This window comes from Acanthisitta chloris, unplaced genomic scaffold (genome assembly GCF_000695815.1).
Source record: "Acanthisitta chloris isolate BGI_N310 unplaced genomic scaffold, ASM69581v1 scaffold1070, whole genome shotgun sequence".
Lineage (NCBI taxonomy): Eukaryota > Metazoa > Chordata > Aves > Passeriformes > Acanthisittidae > Acanthisitta > Acanthisitta chloris.
This window is the reverse complement of record NW_008649737.1, coordinates 126,974-145,845: the sequence shown is the minus strand read 5'-3', so window position 1 is coordinate 145,845 and position 18,872 is coordinate 126,974. Positions and strand designations below refer to the sequence as shown.

The following is an 18,872-nucleotide window of genomic DNA, read 5'->3' as shown; positions in this document are numbered from 1 at the left end:
GCCTCTCCTCATGGCACTTGTGCTCGAGTCCCTTCACCAGCCTCATTGCTCTTCTCTGGACCTGCTCCAGCACCTCAATATCCTTCCTGAACTGAGGGGCCCAGAACTGCACACAGTTTGTTCGTTCTTCCGTTGCCTCAAGCAGAGAAAAATAGATGTGAGAAATGCGTATACTCGAAAAGGTTCCAGACTGGTATTGGCTTCACAGAAAGTGAATTAATGAGACAGTAAACACAACTCCCTTATGACTGAGCCTCTTTTCTGATTTAATGAGAAAGAGCTGTGGAGTTTAGTCAGTGCAGTCACAGATGCCTTTGGGCTATTGTAATTATCGGTTCATTACTCCAATGCATGATGGAGATTTGTTGAGGATGGTTCTTGTTCTGTTCCAGTTTCAGCATGATTGAAGGGCTGGAGCACCTCTTCCATGAGGAAAGGCTAAGAGAACTGGGATTGTTCAGCCTGGAGAAGGTGATTCAGGGTGAACTAATTAGCCAGTACCTGAGGGGAACCTACAAGAAAGCTGGAGAAGGACGTTTTACAAGGGCATGTAGTGACAGGACAAATGGGAATGGCTTCAAACTGAAAGACAGTAGGTTTAGATTAGATATAAGGAAGAAATTCTCTACTGTGAGGGCAGTGAGGCACTGGGACAGGTGGATGCCCTACCCCTGTAAGTGATCAAGGCCAGGCTGGATGGGGCTCTGAGCAAGCTGGTATAGTAGAAAGTGGCCATGCCCACAGCAGAGGGGTTGGACCTAGATGATCTTTAAGGTCCCCTTCAACCCAAGCTGTTCTATGATTCTACAGTTTGAAGCTATAAGACAGAATTAAGATCCTCAAAGAGAGACTGTTTGGTAACCTACTTGAACTGGTTTCATTAACCAGTTGATAATTCCTCTCACCATCTCACAAAGGACCTTCATCCACCAGGTCATCAACCAAGGGCTCTCTTTACAATCAAGGACTTTTTAGGGTATGATCCTTCTGGCTGTTAGGTAAAGGACTGCTGCAGGATGATATGAAACTCACCCTTCATAATCTCCTTTGTCTCTGACAACCATAAAGGCAGTCCTCATGCTGAGGTCGGATCCTGGCATATACATTTAGTCAGACAACTCTCACTCAATATTTTTCATCTTAGGTTAGGGTTAGGGTTTCCATTAAAAACTCGAAACTTACCCAAAGAACTGAGGAGTCTCCTGCCAAGAGCTTTCTGCCCTTTGAAACTCATTTTTCTTGAGGAGACTCAAACCCCTCTGTAGTTCTTGTTCCATTCCTGCATCAGGAGTTCTCATGAATATAAGAATTTCTGTGTTCCTGGAGACTATGATCAAAGTCACCCCTCTACCTGCTACTAGTTAGTTTTTTGGCTTGTGGTTGTAATGCATAATTTTACCTTGCTGTTGTAATTGGTAAGGTTAAAAAGGCTGCAGTGGTTTAAAGACAGATATGCTTCAAATAATAAATCTCATCATGTTTCCCATCCTTTAGCTCCTTATGGTGTCCATGTAACATTTTTACTAGTTTTCTTCTGAAACCACAAGACAGTTTTATAGTTGTTATCTTTTCCAAGTTAGATTGAATGCTGAGAGACCATATATTGCCAAAAGGAAATTTATGGCTGCATCCCAGCTGATATTAATTTTGTTGACTCCACTTTTTACAGATGCATTGTGAAATGCTGTTTAAACCTTCTCTACTGCCTCCACACTTTCTGAGAACTTTGGCTACTATCAGCTTTTGACTTTTCCATTCTACAAGCTGTCAGCTCTAGCTGCTGTTTGTGTGTGTTGAGTCTTTGATCCCACTCAGAGCCAAGCAATATGAGTTACAGGAATTTTAGTCAGCCAGAAGTAACATTGGTATCTGCAGCATAAGCAATGGCTTTTGACTCTTAGAAAAGTATATCTTGGAGGTATCCTCAGGTGCTATTGATGAGCAGAAAAAGAATATGAAAAGTTTTTATCTGCTTTTACAAGTGCTTGTGATTACATTTGCTTTGTTCCTGACTTCTACCTTACACATTTTTAAAAAGTGCATCACATTTTGCTGTGCTGCATCTTCCAGTTACATCCAGCTCCTCTCTGTTTTATTGATTATTCAGTTTACCACTCTGAGGAGACTAAATGCTACAACAGCCACCCCTCTGACTTCACAGCTTCTGATTAATGGAATGCTTTTGACCATTAGAAAAATACTTATAATGCCATTTGCAGGAATTGGGGTGTAGTTTAATATCCTCATGCATCCTTGAATGTAGGAATTGCCTTATTCATTTAGTCCTGTACTTTTTACATTTGAAGGAGCAATTGTAGTTTCATGTAGTATAAAGGATCAGTGTTTCAAGCCTAAAAGGAGAAACCACAGGAATTCCTCATCCTTTAGTCCTCTCCCCTCCCCACTTAAAGAATGCCATTATAATAAAAAATAATCTTTAAGTTGTGGACAAAGAATGTACATTTGACTATTTCCTAGCTAACTCAGTTTTGAGTATTGTTTTCAAATACAGGTAGAGTATTTTTAAATAATTACCAAAAAAAACCTGCTTAAGGCTGGTTGAAGCCAGTTAGTCATCACAGTAGAGGAAAAAAGTAAATAAACATTTTGCCAAATTAGCTTTGAAAAGTGAATGATAAAGATGTGAGAGATGTTTGTTAGCAATTCTGCATGATTCATTCCATGCTAGTGGGGAATTCAGGCAGATAACTGAAAACCAGTGTCTTACCTTTAACACTAGATTATGCATTAGAGTGAGTAAGTATTCACTTATTTGATCATTTTTACAGCTTTAGCTTGCATTTTATATTATGTCTTTTTATATACATGCTTATTGACTTCACTGCTAAATGAAGGGCAGCATGGAACTAAGCTATTATTCTTATCTGAGCAGAACAAATTCATTATTTTCTGCTGCTAAGTAACATTTTAAGGCATAGCTGAAGCATGTACAGATGTTCCATATAGATCAAATTAAAAAGTTGTATTTATTTTGCATTTAAAACTAAGACCAGGAAAACTGGGGTGGAAGAAGGGTGGTGGAGAAGGACATGGATGAGGATGAATTGTGTCTTAGGAAAAAAAACAGAAATTGGTAAAATTCAGATATAAAAATTGCAATGAATACTCTTAAAGATACAGTCATGTATAGGCAGAGGTCTTAAACATAACAATTCAGAGTAAAATTGAGGTTTAAGGCTAAAATAGGATAGGATAGAATAAAATGGAATGTGTAACTGTAAACAAGCATATTGATATGACCTGTTAGTAGGCATGATAAACACCTTCTGGAAGGAAAATGCCAAGGTAAAAAAAAATATGAGTGACAGAATATATCTGTAAATGACTCCTATTGTGTCTTAAAGGACATTTGGATTCAAGAAGACAAAGGTAAGTATTCTGGGAATTCTAGAGTCCTTTTCTAAGAACAGCCTTTGAAGAATGAGGCTGAACATAGCATCAAGTAGTACAACTTTAACTTGAAGATTTAACCTCCATGTACCTGTGATTTGAGGAATTACCCAGTAAGCTCCACTAATTATGTTGTCACTGATTATAGCTGGAATACAAACTGTTTAAACACAACATATTAAAAGGTCAAACTATATGTCAAAAAAGCATTTTTCCTCTCACCCTTTTCCCCACATGAAAACATCCCAAGCTATCATAATTAACAGAGTGAAAGAGGTGAGTTTATTAAAAGTAATAAAGTCATTCTTCAAAAATCACAGTCCTATATGCATACAGAAAATTAAAAGGAAGAGTTTTTCAGTAATCATTGAGCCTCAAAAACTTTTACTGCTACTGAGGTAGCAATAGAAGAGATTTCAGAGTAAATCAATAAAATGGAATGTCATATCATCAAGACAAGTATTTTGCACCTAAATTTAAACTAAAATAATAAACTGCCAAACTGTAATCATGATTACTAATGCACAACTTAACAAAATATAATTTCTATAATATGTATGAAAATTATAAAATAGTTTGGCCTTTGTCCCTGAGGAACAGGAAGCTTCAAGTGTGACATGGGATTTGAACAGAGACTCTGTATCTCTGGAGAAACACAACTAGGAAACCCATCTTCCATACTGACAAAACTGATTGAAACTAAAGTCATAAATATGTTGATATATGATGAAAATATAATATGGATTCAGTGTTTTCTGATATGCATAAAATACTTGGGTAAAAGTGATTGTGTTGCTACAGTGAAAAAGGTAAAATGGTGGAATTATTTTGGAGCAGAAATACTTCAGCGTCTTCTCCAGACACCAAAGCCCATAGGCATCATGTTTTTCAGAGGCAGAGACATGTTCCCATTTGGGGGAAGCAAAGGGTAGAAATAGGAAATGATCACATCTACCCAGAGGATGGCAGTGTATGCGTGTCCTCCCAAGGCATCTCTAGGGCTGTAAAGCCAGGAGCTGAGCAATGTGTGCCTGTGTGGCTAGGTAGCTCCTGCATGTGGTCAGAGCAGCCTTGTGCTAAATATCTACCTGCAGTACTTCTTGTCTTCCTTCCCTTTGTACGAAATTAAAGCTGGCAAAAGAACATGCTGGTGCAACAACAGGGATGGCCCATGCACTGGAAAAAAAAGGTTTATATCCTACACCGTTTGATTTGTACTGCAGCCTCTGTTGTCTCTGCTAGAGGAAAAGCTGTTAGAGGAACAAAGATGCACTTTACCAACATATGATATAAAAATTTGCATTTAATCGGATCCCTGATCCTGGGAAGTGTGTGTGGTCTGATGGCAGAATAACAAACCCCTAAGATTTAATGCACCAAATTTTTAATACAGTTAACATGAGCTAGAAGAAACCTGGATTACTTTAATTTCAACTGACATTTCATATTCTTTTTTTCCACTTTAGAAAATAATTCATTCACCTCATGTAGTGGCACAGAAATTTTTGATTTTAGAAATTGAGTGTTTTGAGATAGGAAGACATTTTGTTGTACAGTTTTAGATAGTTATGTTATATTAATGCATGCAGTGGTTTTGTTTTTCTCTCCTTTCTAACTCTCACTCTGCATGTGATCCCCTGAAGTATTAGGCTCTGTTCAAAGCCATCAACTAATGATTTCCTGCCATTTGAAACAGAAAAGAGGGTCCATCATTATTCATGCATAGGCATTGTGGATACAGATTGATAGAATTGATAAGGTTGGAAAAGACCTCTAAGATTGAGTCCAACTGGCAACCTATGCAGCCATTAAATTGATAAGTGCAGCATGCATGTGTCTAAGTTTAGGATAAAGGATAGTATTTTGTTTAGGCAATTGTCAAACATATTTATGATTTTAGCAAATAAATATGTCCTTGCTTTAGGGATAGAAACTTCGATTGAAATGTTGTCTCTAAAAGTTACTTTCATGAAATCCTAATGGCTTTTCCATAAAAAATCTGTGAACCTGGAAATACATGCAAGCATCTGTTCACAAAGTTTGCACATTAGAGCTTTAGCATACAAAGCTAAGAACTAGCCAGGGTGTTAACAAAATGTTAACAGACTGTTACAGCGGTGTTTGTATATTGAAACACAGATCTTTCTGAGTACTGTATTACTCCATCCCTGGCAGCTGACAACTTTAAATTGAATCAGATTTCAGTCAATATATGGTAACTTTCTTTTTAGAAAGCTGTCTAATTAGAAAATTGATTGATTACGGAAACTTGTAGTGCTAATAGTCTTTGAGGAAGTATCACTGTACGGTCAGAACCCTGTGCAGTCACCTGTGCTAGCAGCACTCAAACTACAGCAGACCTAAAGGCAATGGTAGGAAAGCTCTGGGGCTTGCCAGTGGACCCCTGGACTGTGAGCTGTGGATGCCGTAAGAAAAGTGGCAAACTTGCCCAGCATGAGGTTGGCAAGTCATTTCTTCTGGGATCTGACCTGTATCATAGCACTGTATTGAGCTTACCAGCTCACCCCAGTCTCTCATGGGTATCTCTGTTACTGGGTTGCTATGTGACATATGTCTTTAGTGCCACTGGTAGACAAGCAAGAAAGGCAAGGAACTCATCAGTTTCCTGCCAAAATGCCACAGAAATATTTTTAATTTGTTGATGGAAGCATTGCTGTAAAAGCCATACATAAAGTGGTGCCTGATATCGAATTTGATATTATATGGCATGTTTTGTTCTTGTTCTGTTTTCTTTGTTTTACTAAAACCTCAATGTTTACAATTTTATTGAAACATTGCAACATTGCAACTGTTGTTCTGTGATGGGATTTCTGGTTTAGCCTGAGTGACTGAATGACTTCCTAGATTGATATTTAATGAATCATAAGAAGAGCATTCTACTTTTTAATGCACTACAGTATGACAGTTAAACCCCAGGCATTCTAACAGCTAGATATCTCTGCCTCTGGGGCTTCCAGCCAAATCACTTGCAAAATCCTGGAACAGTTTCTTGCCTTATGTTGAGAAGAACTGTCGCAAGGTGAATGTTAGATCCTGCTGTGCCTCCTCACTGTTAAAAACTTCTTCCTTCTCCCCAATACATGATTTACTTATGATCCTGTTCTGGTTTAGGTATGGTATTTCCCAATTCAGTGTTCCCACTGAAACCCACTGTACCACACACCAGTCACTCACTCCTCCACCCCGATGCCCTACAGTGGGATGGACAGGAGACTTGGAGGCACAAAAGGTGAAGATCACAGGTTGAGATAAGAGCAATTTACTAGAAACAGCAATGAAATAAGAAAACAAATTATAATAACAACTATACTAAAACTAGAGTGTACAAGACAGGTGAATGACTCAGGTAATTGCTCACCATACTGAACCCGGTGCTGCCTAACCAGACACATTGCGCACTGGCTGAACTGGAACAGTACCTACTGCCCCTTCTGTCCCTTCCACATGGTGTGAAGTGGTATAGAATAACCCCAGGGCTGTGCCAATCTCCTGGCTGCTGCCAAAGTTATCCCTGTCCTGACCAGAACCAGGACAGACCTTAACAATATTCCTTGCTCCTGATTCACAGGGTTTTTTTCAGTATCTGAACTGCCAGCAGGAGCAACCCAATTGTGGTTGACCCAAGCCCCCAGGCTTGCCATTACCTAGCGTTGAAGCTTGGCTGTGGTGTAGGAACAGCAATAGGCATCAAAGTACTAAAGCAATCCCACAGGAATACTGTAAGTAAGTTGGTATTTGTTTTCTAATATGTATCACCTTATACATTTCAGTTTTCCAAAGTTTAATACCAATGTGTTGTGACAAGGATCGGTAACTAGCAGCAAAGGTTGCATGTTTTGTTCTTATTGTGGTTTACTTGATGGCCTAAAGGCTGGGAGGAGATGAAGGAAATTACAAAGTCGAGATTAATGACATTGGTTGAGATGTGTTAACTGGAAGGGTTAACTAGGCTTTGGTGGAAATACATCTATTTTGAGACAAACTTGGAAAAGTTTATCAAGAGAAATGAAGCCTGATAATCTCCTTCAAAAAAGCATGAATGTTATTTCTAAGTTTAGCTTTGTCTAGACTTTCTGATGTGGGTTTCATTTATATATATACCTTCCAGCTTTCATACACTACTGTCAGAAAAATTAAGTGGATATTGAGTGCAAGAGAGCAGAGTAGAAGCTAAGCATTATTTTATAGATTTTCTGTGAAAAAAATGCTTGTTTTAACTTCCCTGTCAGAGATCCAGTTTGCTATTATTATTGGCTTTTACCTTTGGATTCAGATAAACTCAGAAGACAGACCCAGATGCCCCTGACAAATTGTTTTTAAAGTTAAAAATTAATTTCCTTGAAGTATCAATAAAAATTTAAAGAGTAACATGTAATCCTATTGTCCTGTCCACACATCTTTCTTCAAGTTAGAAAAAAAGGGAGACAAGATCCTCAGTTTTTGCAGGTTAGTCCTCTAAAGTGCTGCAGGATCAAAATATTAAGTGGAAGGAGGGAGAATTCTATGAGTCTTCAGATTTTTTATTTCCCTGTGACTGGTCTACATCTGGGACAAACAGTAGTGTCACCTCTTCCAGCACTGTGAGTAACACATTTTGGCCCCTGTTTGCTTTTTTCAATTGGGCAACCCACCAGACCCCTATCTAACCTCTGTCCAACCCTCACTACTTATCTGTTTCCTTTTATTACACCCTCCTCATCCTTTTTCACATCTCCCATGGCAACCTGAATTCCACATATGGACATAAGAAAGTGGGAAAAACAACCAGTTGGAAGTGGGTATTCCCCTTAGCAGACTAAAAATTATGCAAAATCTGTAGCTTTTTTTATCTTTATGGCAGAATTGCCTGAAACAGGGCCCAGGATTTAATGCTAAAGCTAGGGAGTTTGGCATCAGCAAATATTCTTTGAATGATACATCTGGTAGGTTTCTTTCAGGATTAATTCTGTTTTACAATGCACACTCTTAATATATTTTTTACTCCTTTGTATATTGCACTGCAAAATCTCATTTCCTAAAAAGATGCAAATGAGCTTTAACACTCCTGTAGGTGACCACAACATTGTTTTCATTGAAATAATTGTGTTTGGGTAATTTGTCTTAAGTGAAATTTAAGGTGGAGAATTAACTGTAGCAGCTCTTTCCACTGCTACTCCAGCTTATACATACTCTACTTTCTAAAATAAGTATATTTTAGTGGACCAATTTCTGTTCATTCTTAAGTTAGCTGAAAAGGTTTGGTATAAAAATCCATTAAAAGTTGTAGCAAGAAAATAACAAGAAAAATAGTTTTCTTCAGAAAATTAGGACTACTCTGGCATTTGTAGATACGTTTGAATATAGCATACATGCAAAATTTCCTTGCCTTATTTTAAGGCCTTTCAAGCAGAATGGTTATTACAAATGCTGCATCACAATACCTTCCTCTGCTCTCGATTCTGCCACCTGCATGGTCCCTGCTAACTCACTCATCCCTGCACAATATTCGGTGGCACAGAGTAGTCCCATTTCTGTGAACAGCAGTCAAGAGATCTTTTATACAGCTCAGTGCTGCAAAAGGACAGGCCAGTGAAGGAGCACATGTAGCCATAAACATGTGAGCTGACACTGCAGATTGTGATTATGAAGGCCACTGAATTGAGCAGTATAATAAATATTGCAGTTTTATTGTCCCTTCTAGCAGAAAATCTTGAAGCGCTTGGTCATGACTCGGGTACTCTCCACAAGTCACAGCAGTTCTATCAATTATAAAAGAGAACATTATGTTTTACAGTGAGATCATTATCTCTTATAGTAAGACTTATATATTGATGTGCCCCGGCCTTGCTTTTGTGAAAAACCCTGGGAGATGTAGAACACCATGTATAAGCCAAGCATCACAGTCCCCAAGCCATTTGGCTCTCTGGTAGAAGTTTGTGTGGTTGGAAGGGGAACCATCAAATGATAATGTGAGACAGTAAACTTGGTCACATATTCTGCAGGGCACAAAATGATAGGAATCATTGCTAATAAATGATTGCTATTGATGCAATGTACTTCATTTCTGTGCCTTCTCCTTCCCCTCTTTTATCAGAATCTTAATAAAGAAGGGAAACAGAGGGGGAGGGTTTTTCTGGGTAAAGTATCATGCTATCAGCATTTATTCTGGTGTCTTGGTTAGGCTTACAGTTGTTGTACAAATATGTGAAATAGGGCTGGAAGGGACCCTAAAAATCATCCATTTCCAACCCCCATGCCATGGGTAGGGACATTTTCCACTAGACCAGATTGCTCAAAGCCCTGTTCAGCCTGGACTTGAACACTTTCAGGGATGGGGCAGCCACAGCTAAGTCAGCCTAGGGAGGAAGTAACAAATAAACCCCCCAAAACATTAGCAATTATAAAGATGTAAATAATTCAGACTTTCAAAAATAGGGATAATCGGTAACTGCTAAATGATCTAGATTTTGACAGCTTAAAGCACTGTTATGCTGTAGTATTGCACTGACAGATAAATGAAAAAAGTTCAATCAAATACATTCTTTCTACTTGCTGTGCACATGATTTTATGAACAACACTGCAAAGGGCATGTTTATGGTTATATCAAATTCTAATACTTGGCTTTCAAATTGTTGACCTTTAACAGTGAGACACAAACTGCCATTGCTGGCATCACATATTTGTGGTACAGTATCCTTCAGAGAAACGGATGTATCAGCAGAAGTGGTGGTGATGCTATCTGTAGTGAGGCCATGATGCTACATCAGTTAGAAAATATGGAGGAAAACTGACCTGTTTGTGTGGGAAGTGAATCTGAAATGGTAATTTCAGAAAAAGCTTTTGGAATGTGCTGATGCTTGTCTGGGATGTGAATGCTGTGTGGCTTCTGATGTGGCACAGCCAAACCCCAGCAAGCAGCATGGTCTGCCATTCTGCTGGGAGCAGTACCCCTGCACTGAGCACATGGCAGCCTCCTAGTGCCATTTTTGAAAGGATGCCTTGCAGCAAAAGATTTTAATGGTCCCTGTTAGAGCAAATTGAAAAAAATGCAAGCATACAGTCAATTTGGTATCCTATCAAAAGAATTACAGTTGGTACATGATGTGTAGATGCAGTTCCAGCTACCAAACCCGAAATCCAGTCCAGATAGCAGGTGTTTGTCTTTGGGTTGCTGTGGTAGCTGTTGCAGACCCTGGTCTCCCAATAAATCACGCCATTCTATGTGACCCAAAAGTATTCTTTGGCCTCTGCTTTTGTCTATACATGCATTTCCTAAATATTTTCAGTTCTTTTCTTCATTTGTGAAGATTAATTCTATTAAGCTATTAAGTTCTTATACTGCAATTTCTTTTTTTTTAATAGATACTAAGTTATGTTACCAACAACTGGTTTAATCATGTTATGACTGAACTTGGAAAAACTATCATTTGCCATCTAAGTAGAGTATATACAGAGAATGCACTACAGTACAGTATGATGGTAGGGACAAAGCTAAGATAAAACCGAAAAGAGAAAGGGAATGGACCTTTCTTCCTGCTCACCTCCCTCCTTGAAAGTAGAGAAATACCTTCCCCTTCCCTCAGCTGCTTCAGTTAGAGCAATGGCCCCACAAAGAGGATGTGGTCATAGATCTATGCTGTTGGAAATAAATAGGTGCAACAGGCACCACCAGGACATATTTCTTATTCTTAATGTGCACATCTCAGCATAGGGATAAGAAGTCAAGAAATCCAAGACTGAAACAGAAGACACAAGCACCCATTGAATTGGTATTCAAAAAATCCCACATTGAAAGTAGTGTGACATGTAGCCTGTTTCTGTAGCTCATCACCATTCATAATTTCAGTGAATGAAAGTTTATTTTTCACAGTATTTTGTATTTTTCTTGTACATGTTTGCAACCATTTGACCAACATTTGTTTGTAATTTCAAATGTATAAAATGCCCCCAAATCTTTTCTCTTGTCTCTCACCATTCTGTGTTGGAACAGCCAACAAAACTGTGGCAACAATAGCAAAACAAATGAATAATTTTGGATTGTTTGCTTTGAAAAAGATTAGTATGTTGGTGCAGCAAAATGTTGCCAGATCAGATTCCTTTCTCCTTTCCAAGAGATTCTGAATTAGAAGGCTTGCAAAACAGATCAAAGGCAAGAATTTTGTTCAGGCTGCCTCTATTGCAGGTTCAGTTATTAATTACAGCCTTCAGTTCTGGTCTAGGACAATGTAAATGGCACTGGTTTTTTTCTGTATCTTATTTAATCAGGTCTTGTGGTTGTTCACTGCACAACTGAGATCAAAAAAAGCCATTGATAAATCCAGAGAACAAGACAATGATTCACACATCCCACGGTTCAGATTAGGTAAAGGCAAAGGACACACTAAACAACTGAATTAAATCTGACTTAATGATTGGCAACACTGCCACTATGGATGGTTCCTAAATAATCTAATTTGATTGGATTCAGTTTAAAATATAATCCATTTCTCAAGGAAGTGTCTTGTAATTTATAGTTTAGCATGAAATATATTACATGAGGAGAATTATTTTCATTCAGTAAGCTCATGCTTGTGCAGCAACAAAAGAATAAGAAAATGTACCTGAAAGAGAGAAGCAGGGATGTACTGGGGGAGCTCTCAGCTTCCCACAGCAGGTCACCTGGAAGGAGCAACTGCCATCTTCAGGTCTCCAGTGGGTCCCAGATTGGGCTGTTTCAGGGATCTCTCTTCCAGCCTCAAGAATAAAATTTCATTAACCTCTTTCTGATTACAAGTGTGCTAAATTACCTCACCCACAGGTAACAGAGAAATGCATCTCCAGGCTAAAGGAATGAATATACAGGCCAGTGAATGTTTGGGGGACCTTTCTTTAGAGGACTGATACTTTCAGGCTCCTGTTTAGTGTAGTGATCCTGCCTGCCTATAGGTGTGCAAGTAAAGACTCCCTGAGTTGCACAGTCCATGGCTGCCTGTATTTTCAATCACAAATACGAATGAAACAAATTCTTTTGGTAGTGTTTTTGGCAAGCTGTGTTGTCTCCCTTCTTCAGCATGGGTAAATATGTTTGGTCATGGAAAACTAGTGGATTTCTTTGTCCCTGACACCCCTTCTTCACAAGCAAACACTCTTGCAGATCTTTTGCTTTTTCAGAGGTGGAGAGAGAGCCTCACAACAAAGTACTGGCAGGAGAGCAACAGAAATAAAGCTGTAGTCTTATGATTATAGTTTAATAGCTTTCTTTTTATTTTAACGTGCTTAAACCTAATCCCACAAGTTAGCCCAATCACAGTATCCAATCTAGCGTTGTTTTCAACTATCAGTAGGTGGTTTTTAAAGCTCTCTTTAGATGATACATGGGGCCCACATAGTGAAGTCAATAGTTAGACAGGATATAATTTAGACTTCAGCTTTACTTCTCAGTTTGAAATAAAATGATTACATTTCAGGAGAGCCTAAGGAAAGATTAAAGTTTTATATCAAAAGTTGAATATTTTCTTTTGTTGTACCCTCTTCTTTTAAAGAAAATGGTATTCATTTAAAATAATGCATGCTCTGATGTGTTTGAAAAGGCACTACTCTGAATTAAAAAGAAATTCATAAAGAATGCATGTATAGGAGAGGAAGATTGCTATCTTCATTGGAGCATTTAGTCAAAGGGTTTTAACACAACCCATTCTACTTTATTCATAGAATGAGGTATCTGCAAAGACACCTTGTAAATAACAGATGGTCAATAACGTTTATAGAGCAGTGGTTAAGGTGACAAAAGTCTTCTGGGACTCTTCTCCACAGGCAAGTTATAAAGCCATATTATAGCCTCTGTTCCAGACTGAAAAATGGTCCTTGACTCTCTTGGTACCCATTAAAAGTAGTTCCGGGCAATAGCTCCACGTAATTACAGTTCTGGTAACCCCTGTGATGCCTTTCATTTCTTGTACCCCAAAGTTATGAAAGGGTAGAGACCACTTGTAGTATACAAAGTTGTAAAGCTCACATGGGACATGGGACATCCCAGATATGAACAGAGTAAGAAGTGAGGAGTAAAACATGAACAACAGGATAAAGTTACTGTCTGATAAGGTTGGCAAGATTTTATTGTTGACATCAGTGAGTCTGTTTTACCCAGGATGCCCTAGGCATATTTTTAAAAAGCATTACCTATTAAAGGGGATTCCTGGAAATCTCCTAAAAGCAAATGCGTCTTTTGTAGGAGTTCAACACAGCAGCCAAATTAGCATAGGTCTTCCTTTTCCAGGAGCCATTGGAAGAGTCTAAAAATAACCCTGCTATAGTTAAGTAGCCTGCTTTCATGCCTGTTAAAAAGAGGAGTGCAAAAACTGTTGTTACTAAGGGGAGGTGGTCACTGAACAGGCAAGTTGAAATTTTCTTGATTTTATTGCAGAAACAAAAGGAGGGTTTTTTAAAGTATATTCTTCTGGGAAAACCGATTAGCACTAAAGCACACTAGTATCTTAAGGCAACGTTACCAACATGGGTTTATGTTCATTTTCTGTATATCAGTGGTGCTTGTTTTCACATGAGGACACGTGACCATTGGAACGTAGGTTGACACAGCCTCAGTAACCTCCACACTGCCAGTTAAATAGACAAACAATAACAAATATCGAGGGCGATTGAGGGTGCTCATAGTACAGAATAGTGAAGGTCTGTGTTCAGTTAATATTAACTCTGTAATAACTCTATTGCAAAGGAGATGAATTGTTAATATGCTGTTATTCCAGGTTTCTAGAAGAACTGATGTGATTGCAGGATTAAGACGACAATTAATGGCTGCTGAGGAAGAAGAAAATTCAGCATATCCTCCTCTCAATGTGACCACTGGAAATGATACATGCATCCTTTTTTATGCTAGGAATTTCAGCCTCAAAGCCAACAGTTCAGTTTTAATAGATTTGACAAATGCAACATTTATAACACAGAATGTGGATATTTCTGCCTCTGAGTGCTCAAACAGCAACACGACGTGAGTAGCACAAGAAATTTCATATCATAACACATGTAATTCTGAAAGCTATTCAGAAATGGTGCAATGTCAAGTTAGTACTAATACAACTTTCTTATTCTAAAGCATCTAAAATAAAAAATAATAAATTGAATTTTCTTGGAAGAAAAAGGTTAAGTCAAGACCACAAAAATTGCTCAGATGCAGCCTCTTATTATCACACTTCTTTTTTGACTCTTACATTCCTTACTCCCTTGTTTGTTTATATTTGGTTCAAACAGGTTTCATTGTGCCTGATCTCGCAATCACAGAAATCTCCACTGGCATTAATGAGATCATAATTTCATTCCCTTGAAGGGTAGTATTGCCAGTTGCTAGATAGTAATTCAGATGGAAGTACATTAATAAAAAATGATCTCTGTTTTCCCTTACTTTGAAGCACCTGCTCTTGGGTAAATAAAACCCTAGAAATATTTAGTCATATTTTTTCTGTGTACTGAACCTTTGCTATATGACTTTTGTAATTGCCTACTGATTTAGAATACTCCCTCCAATTGAAATGTCACAATGATCTAATTAAAGCTGACTAGTCTAACATTAAAAATCTGTTTCTTATTCTCAGACTGTCATTAAAATACACAAATCCAGTGAGTGGAATCAGCAGCCTAGAGATAAGGTAACTTATTATTTATTCTTAAATAAATCTTTGTGATTTACAAAGCCTGATTATAAATAAGGAGCAAAAAAAGAGGAGTTAAGTGAAAATGTTTTTGAATTTACAGTTTGCTTTCTCTTCTGAGGAGTTACTATGCAGAACAATAATACAGTCTTTATATAGAGATTATATTGATATGCCCAGGTTCCGAAAAAATATGGTAGGCAAACAACCACTCTGTAAGGTACTGGCATATGCAGCATCCTGTTTCATTAATAGGAGTCCTATTAGTGAAGAAAGGATTCATTTTTTCCTAATAGTAATCCACAGTCCTATCTCAGGTAAATGTAACTGTGACTTCTAAAACATTCTAGGGGCTGATGTCTACTTGCATGGCCAGGGCTGTATTTAGTCCTAATGTGGATTGTGGATAGCTTGTGGTTGCTAAGGGGTGCAAAAAATTTAATTTTGCTGTTCCATGAATTGTTACAAGACCACCTTTCTCCTACGACGAAAAGAGGGAAGAAAAGCTATGGAGTGGGAAGACTTGGGATGAAAAATCAAAGGGAAAATCATAGAATCACAGAATCATTTAGGTTGGAAAATGCCTCAAAGATCATTGAATCCAACCTTTAACCCAGCGCTTCTAAGTCTACCACTAAATCATGTCCCTAAGTGCAACATAAATAACTCCAGGGATGGTAACTCAGCCATTTCCCTGGGCTACCTGTTGCAGTGCTTCACAACCCCTTCCACAAAGAAATTTTCCTAATATCCAACCTAAACCTCCCTGGTGAAATTTGGGTCCATTTCCTCTTGTCCTCTGGCTTCTTACTTGGAAGAAGAAACTGACCCCCATCTCATTACAACCTCCTGTCATGTAACTGTAGAGGGTTCTTAGCCTCATTTTCTCCAGCCTAAACAACCCCAGCTCCTTCAGTCATTCCTCATAAGACTTGTGCTCCAGCCCCTTCACCAACTTCATTGCTCTTTGGACACACTCCGGCACCTCAATGTCTTGTACTGACGGGCCCAAAACTGAACACAGGATTTGAGGTGTGAAGTCAACACTGCGCAAAACTGAACACAGAATTTGAGGTGTGAAGTCAACAGTGCCGAGTACAGGTGGACAGTCATCTTCCTAGTCCTGCTGGTCACACTATTTCTGATACAGGCCAAGATGCAATTGGCCTTCTTGGCCACCCGGGCACAATGCTGGCTCATACTGAGCTGTCAGCCAGCACCCCCAAGTCCCTTTCTGCTGAGCAATTCTCAGACTACTTTTCCCCCAGCCTGTAGCACTGTGTGGGGTTCCCAGGATCCAAGTGCAGGACCTGGCACTTTGCCTTATTGAACCTCATGCAATTAACCTCATGCCATGGATCCTACCTGTCCAGATCCCTCTGTAGAGCCTTCCTACCCTCCAGCAGATTGACACTCCCACCCAACTTGGTGTCATCTATCTGCAAACTGACTGAGGGTGCTCTTGATCCTCTCATCCAAATAATTGACAAATATATTAAACAGAACTGGCCTCAACACAGCTCTGTGGAATAACACTTGTGACTGTCTGCCAACTGCATTTAACTCTATTCAGCACCACTCTGAGAATTTGCAGATGTTGCTCTCACTAGTGGATTCTAGGGCTAAGGAAAGCATCTGCTAGTGTTTGAGTGCTGTCATACTGTTGCTGGTCAAGAAATGGCAATTCTTTCCTCAGCATCAGAAACAGCAGTTAAAATTGTTTTCTTTAGCTCTGGCAAAGATAATGTGGCCTACTCTTTTCATTTTGGTACCTCGATTAATTGCATAAAATTATTTGGGAAGGAATTGGGCCAGGGAACTTGCACTGAATTAAATTTCCATATATCAGATGATGAACTGAATGTTTGCTTAGGCAGCAGGACACACGACTTTAGCCAAAAATACTGTTCTCAAACCAAGACACTGCCCAAGCTGTGTTTTTTGTTTGCTACAATTCCCAAAATACCACTCTCTTGTGCTGCCCTGCTGCTTTTCTGTCTGCTCTTTGCTGCTCCTGTCCCACTCTTGTAGAGACAGACTTCCAAAACAGTGCTCTGGATTTTCATTCTGCATATTTGCTAATCCTAGCACAGGTTTTAGCTGTTCTTCTGTAAACTCTTTCTGTCTGAATGAATCTGGTTGTTTTCTACTTTTGTCCTGAATATGGCCATCCTCAGCATAATATCATGCTTTCTAGTAAAACTACAGTTCCAGAAAATAATATGAACCATAAAGCACCCTATGGAGCATAACACTGTTTCAAAACTAGTTAACTGATAGCTCTTAAAGGTGTTGTTTTCTTTAAAGTAGTCAACAGGTTTTGCTCAACTATACAAGAGCAAATTGCAAGTCTTAGGATGCTACTATAGAAACAAAATACTTGGGCAGTTGAAACATTTACCTTAGATTTTGTTTGCTGCAGTAAGCATAAGATCAAATATGATGTTCGTGCACACATATGGACTTAATGAGGATTATTCAGATTTAAGTTTAGTCATCTGTTTGTTAAAAACTTATAACTTTAATTAATTGTTGGACAAAAATTTTAACATGGTCATGATTCTGAGGTGCATCTGGAGAGAAAAAATTTGCAGCAATTCTGCAGACAGACGAATTGTAATTTATAGGAGAATGTAAGTACAAAAGGTGAATGGTTCATGTTTTCTCTCTTTTTTGGGAATATTTTTCTGTATCCTTTGAGCCTGTCATAGTAAAGGCAGAAATACTCAGAAAGTTTCTCTTGACCTGTGTGTCTACTTGAACATGATATAACTAAACACCAAAATGCATAAATAGCCCTTGAAGCTGGAATAAGAAACTTGGGCTATATAATAGGTAAGGACTTGGAAAAAAAGCTCAGGTAAAGTCCTGAGCATTGTTACGCCCAGCAAGTAATTAAAGTAGCATAGGCTGGCTGTGTTTTGAAGGAGAATTTGATTTCTTCCATTGGGCCACGTGTTATCCTGGTTTCTAATAGGCCCTCAGGGCATTTATACACAAATATGTCTAAATTGGTTAATTTTTATGTGTGACACAGGTGCTTAGCAATAAAAAATGCAATAGAGGAAGAATGTAGGGAGCAGCTTCCAGGGCAGCCATTGCTTACACATTCATTGTGCATTGGCCTGTATGTGGGAGGTAGAAAGTGCTTCTGTATTTCCCCCCCTCTTTCCTTAACTTATTAAGCTTCTTTTATCTTGATCCACATATTTCCTCATTTTTGCTCTTTCTATTCTCCTCCCACTTCCTGTTGAGGATGGGGAGTGAGCAATGGGTGCTTGGCTGCTGGTTGGTGTGGACCCACAACACCTCAGAAGTCTTTATAAAGAAAAAATAGTGTTAAAGACTCACCTTGTTATTTGAGCTGTTTTGTATTGGATTGTCACTTGATTTATGAGACAATGGTGTAATTTTAGGCCTATTAGTTACCATAATGCAATATTGCATGCCATGTAATGCAAATCATAAGGTGTACTCAATGGAACCAGAACAAGCCATTGATTTTATTTTTTCTCATGATTCACTAACACTTTATTCACCTTCTTTATCTCAGCAAGTCTCTTGTCAAGAGCTCCTAAAATCCACAGAGATACATTACAATCTCTCTTTTCCCCTTCCGGTTTACTTCGATTATAAGTCTTGTTCAAGATTACACCTTGCTAAGGTTGTGGTCTGCTTTAATAAACAGAACACAAGCAGTGCAAAGAGATGGGAAGGAATAGAGCTTAGAGCCGTGGCTGCATTTTTCCCTCTGTAAAGGTGTAGGAGAGCATCCCTTGAAGACAGAAAGTGACTCCACAGAGGACCATGTTCAAGTA

General features: G+C 38.7%; 1 protein-coding gene across 1 annotated transcript in view; it reads left to right on the top strand.

Annotated features, from left to right (window-relative positions):
- Positions 1-18,872, top strand: part of ATP6AP1 (ATPase, H+ transporting, lysosomal accessory protein 1) — a 48,647-nt gene that overhangs the window by 21,184 nt on the left and 8,591 nt on the right. Inside the window, exons 7-8 of the mRNA XM_009084185.1 lie at positions 14,155-14,396; positions 14,998-15,051. Coding sequence (XP_009082433.1) covers positions 14,155-14,396; positions 14,998-15,051 — 296 coding nt within the window. The remainder of the gene's footprint in view (positions 1-14,154; positions 14,397-14,997; positions 15,052-18,872) is intronic.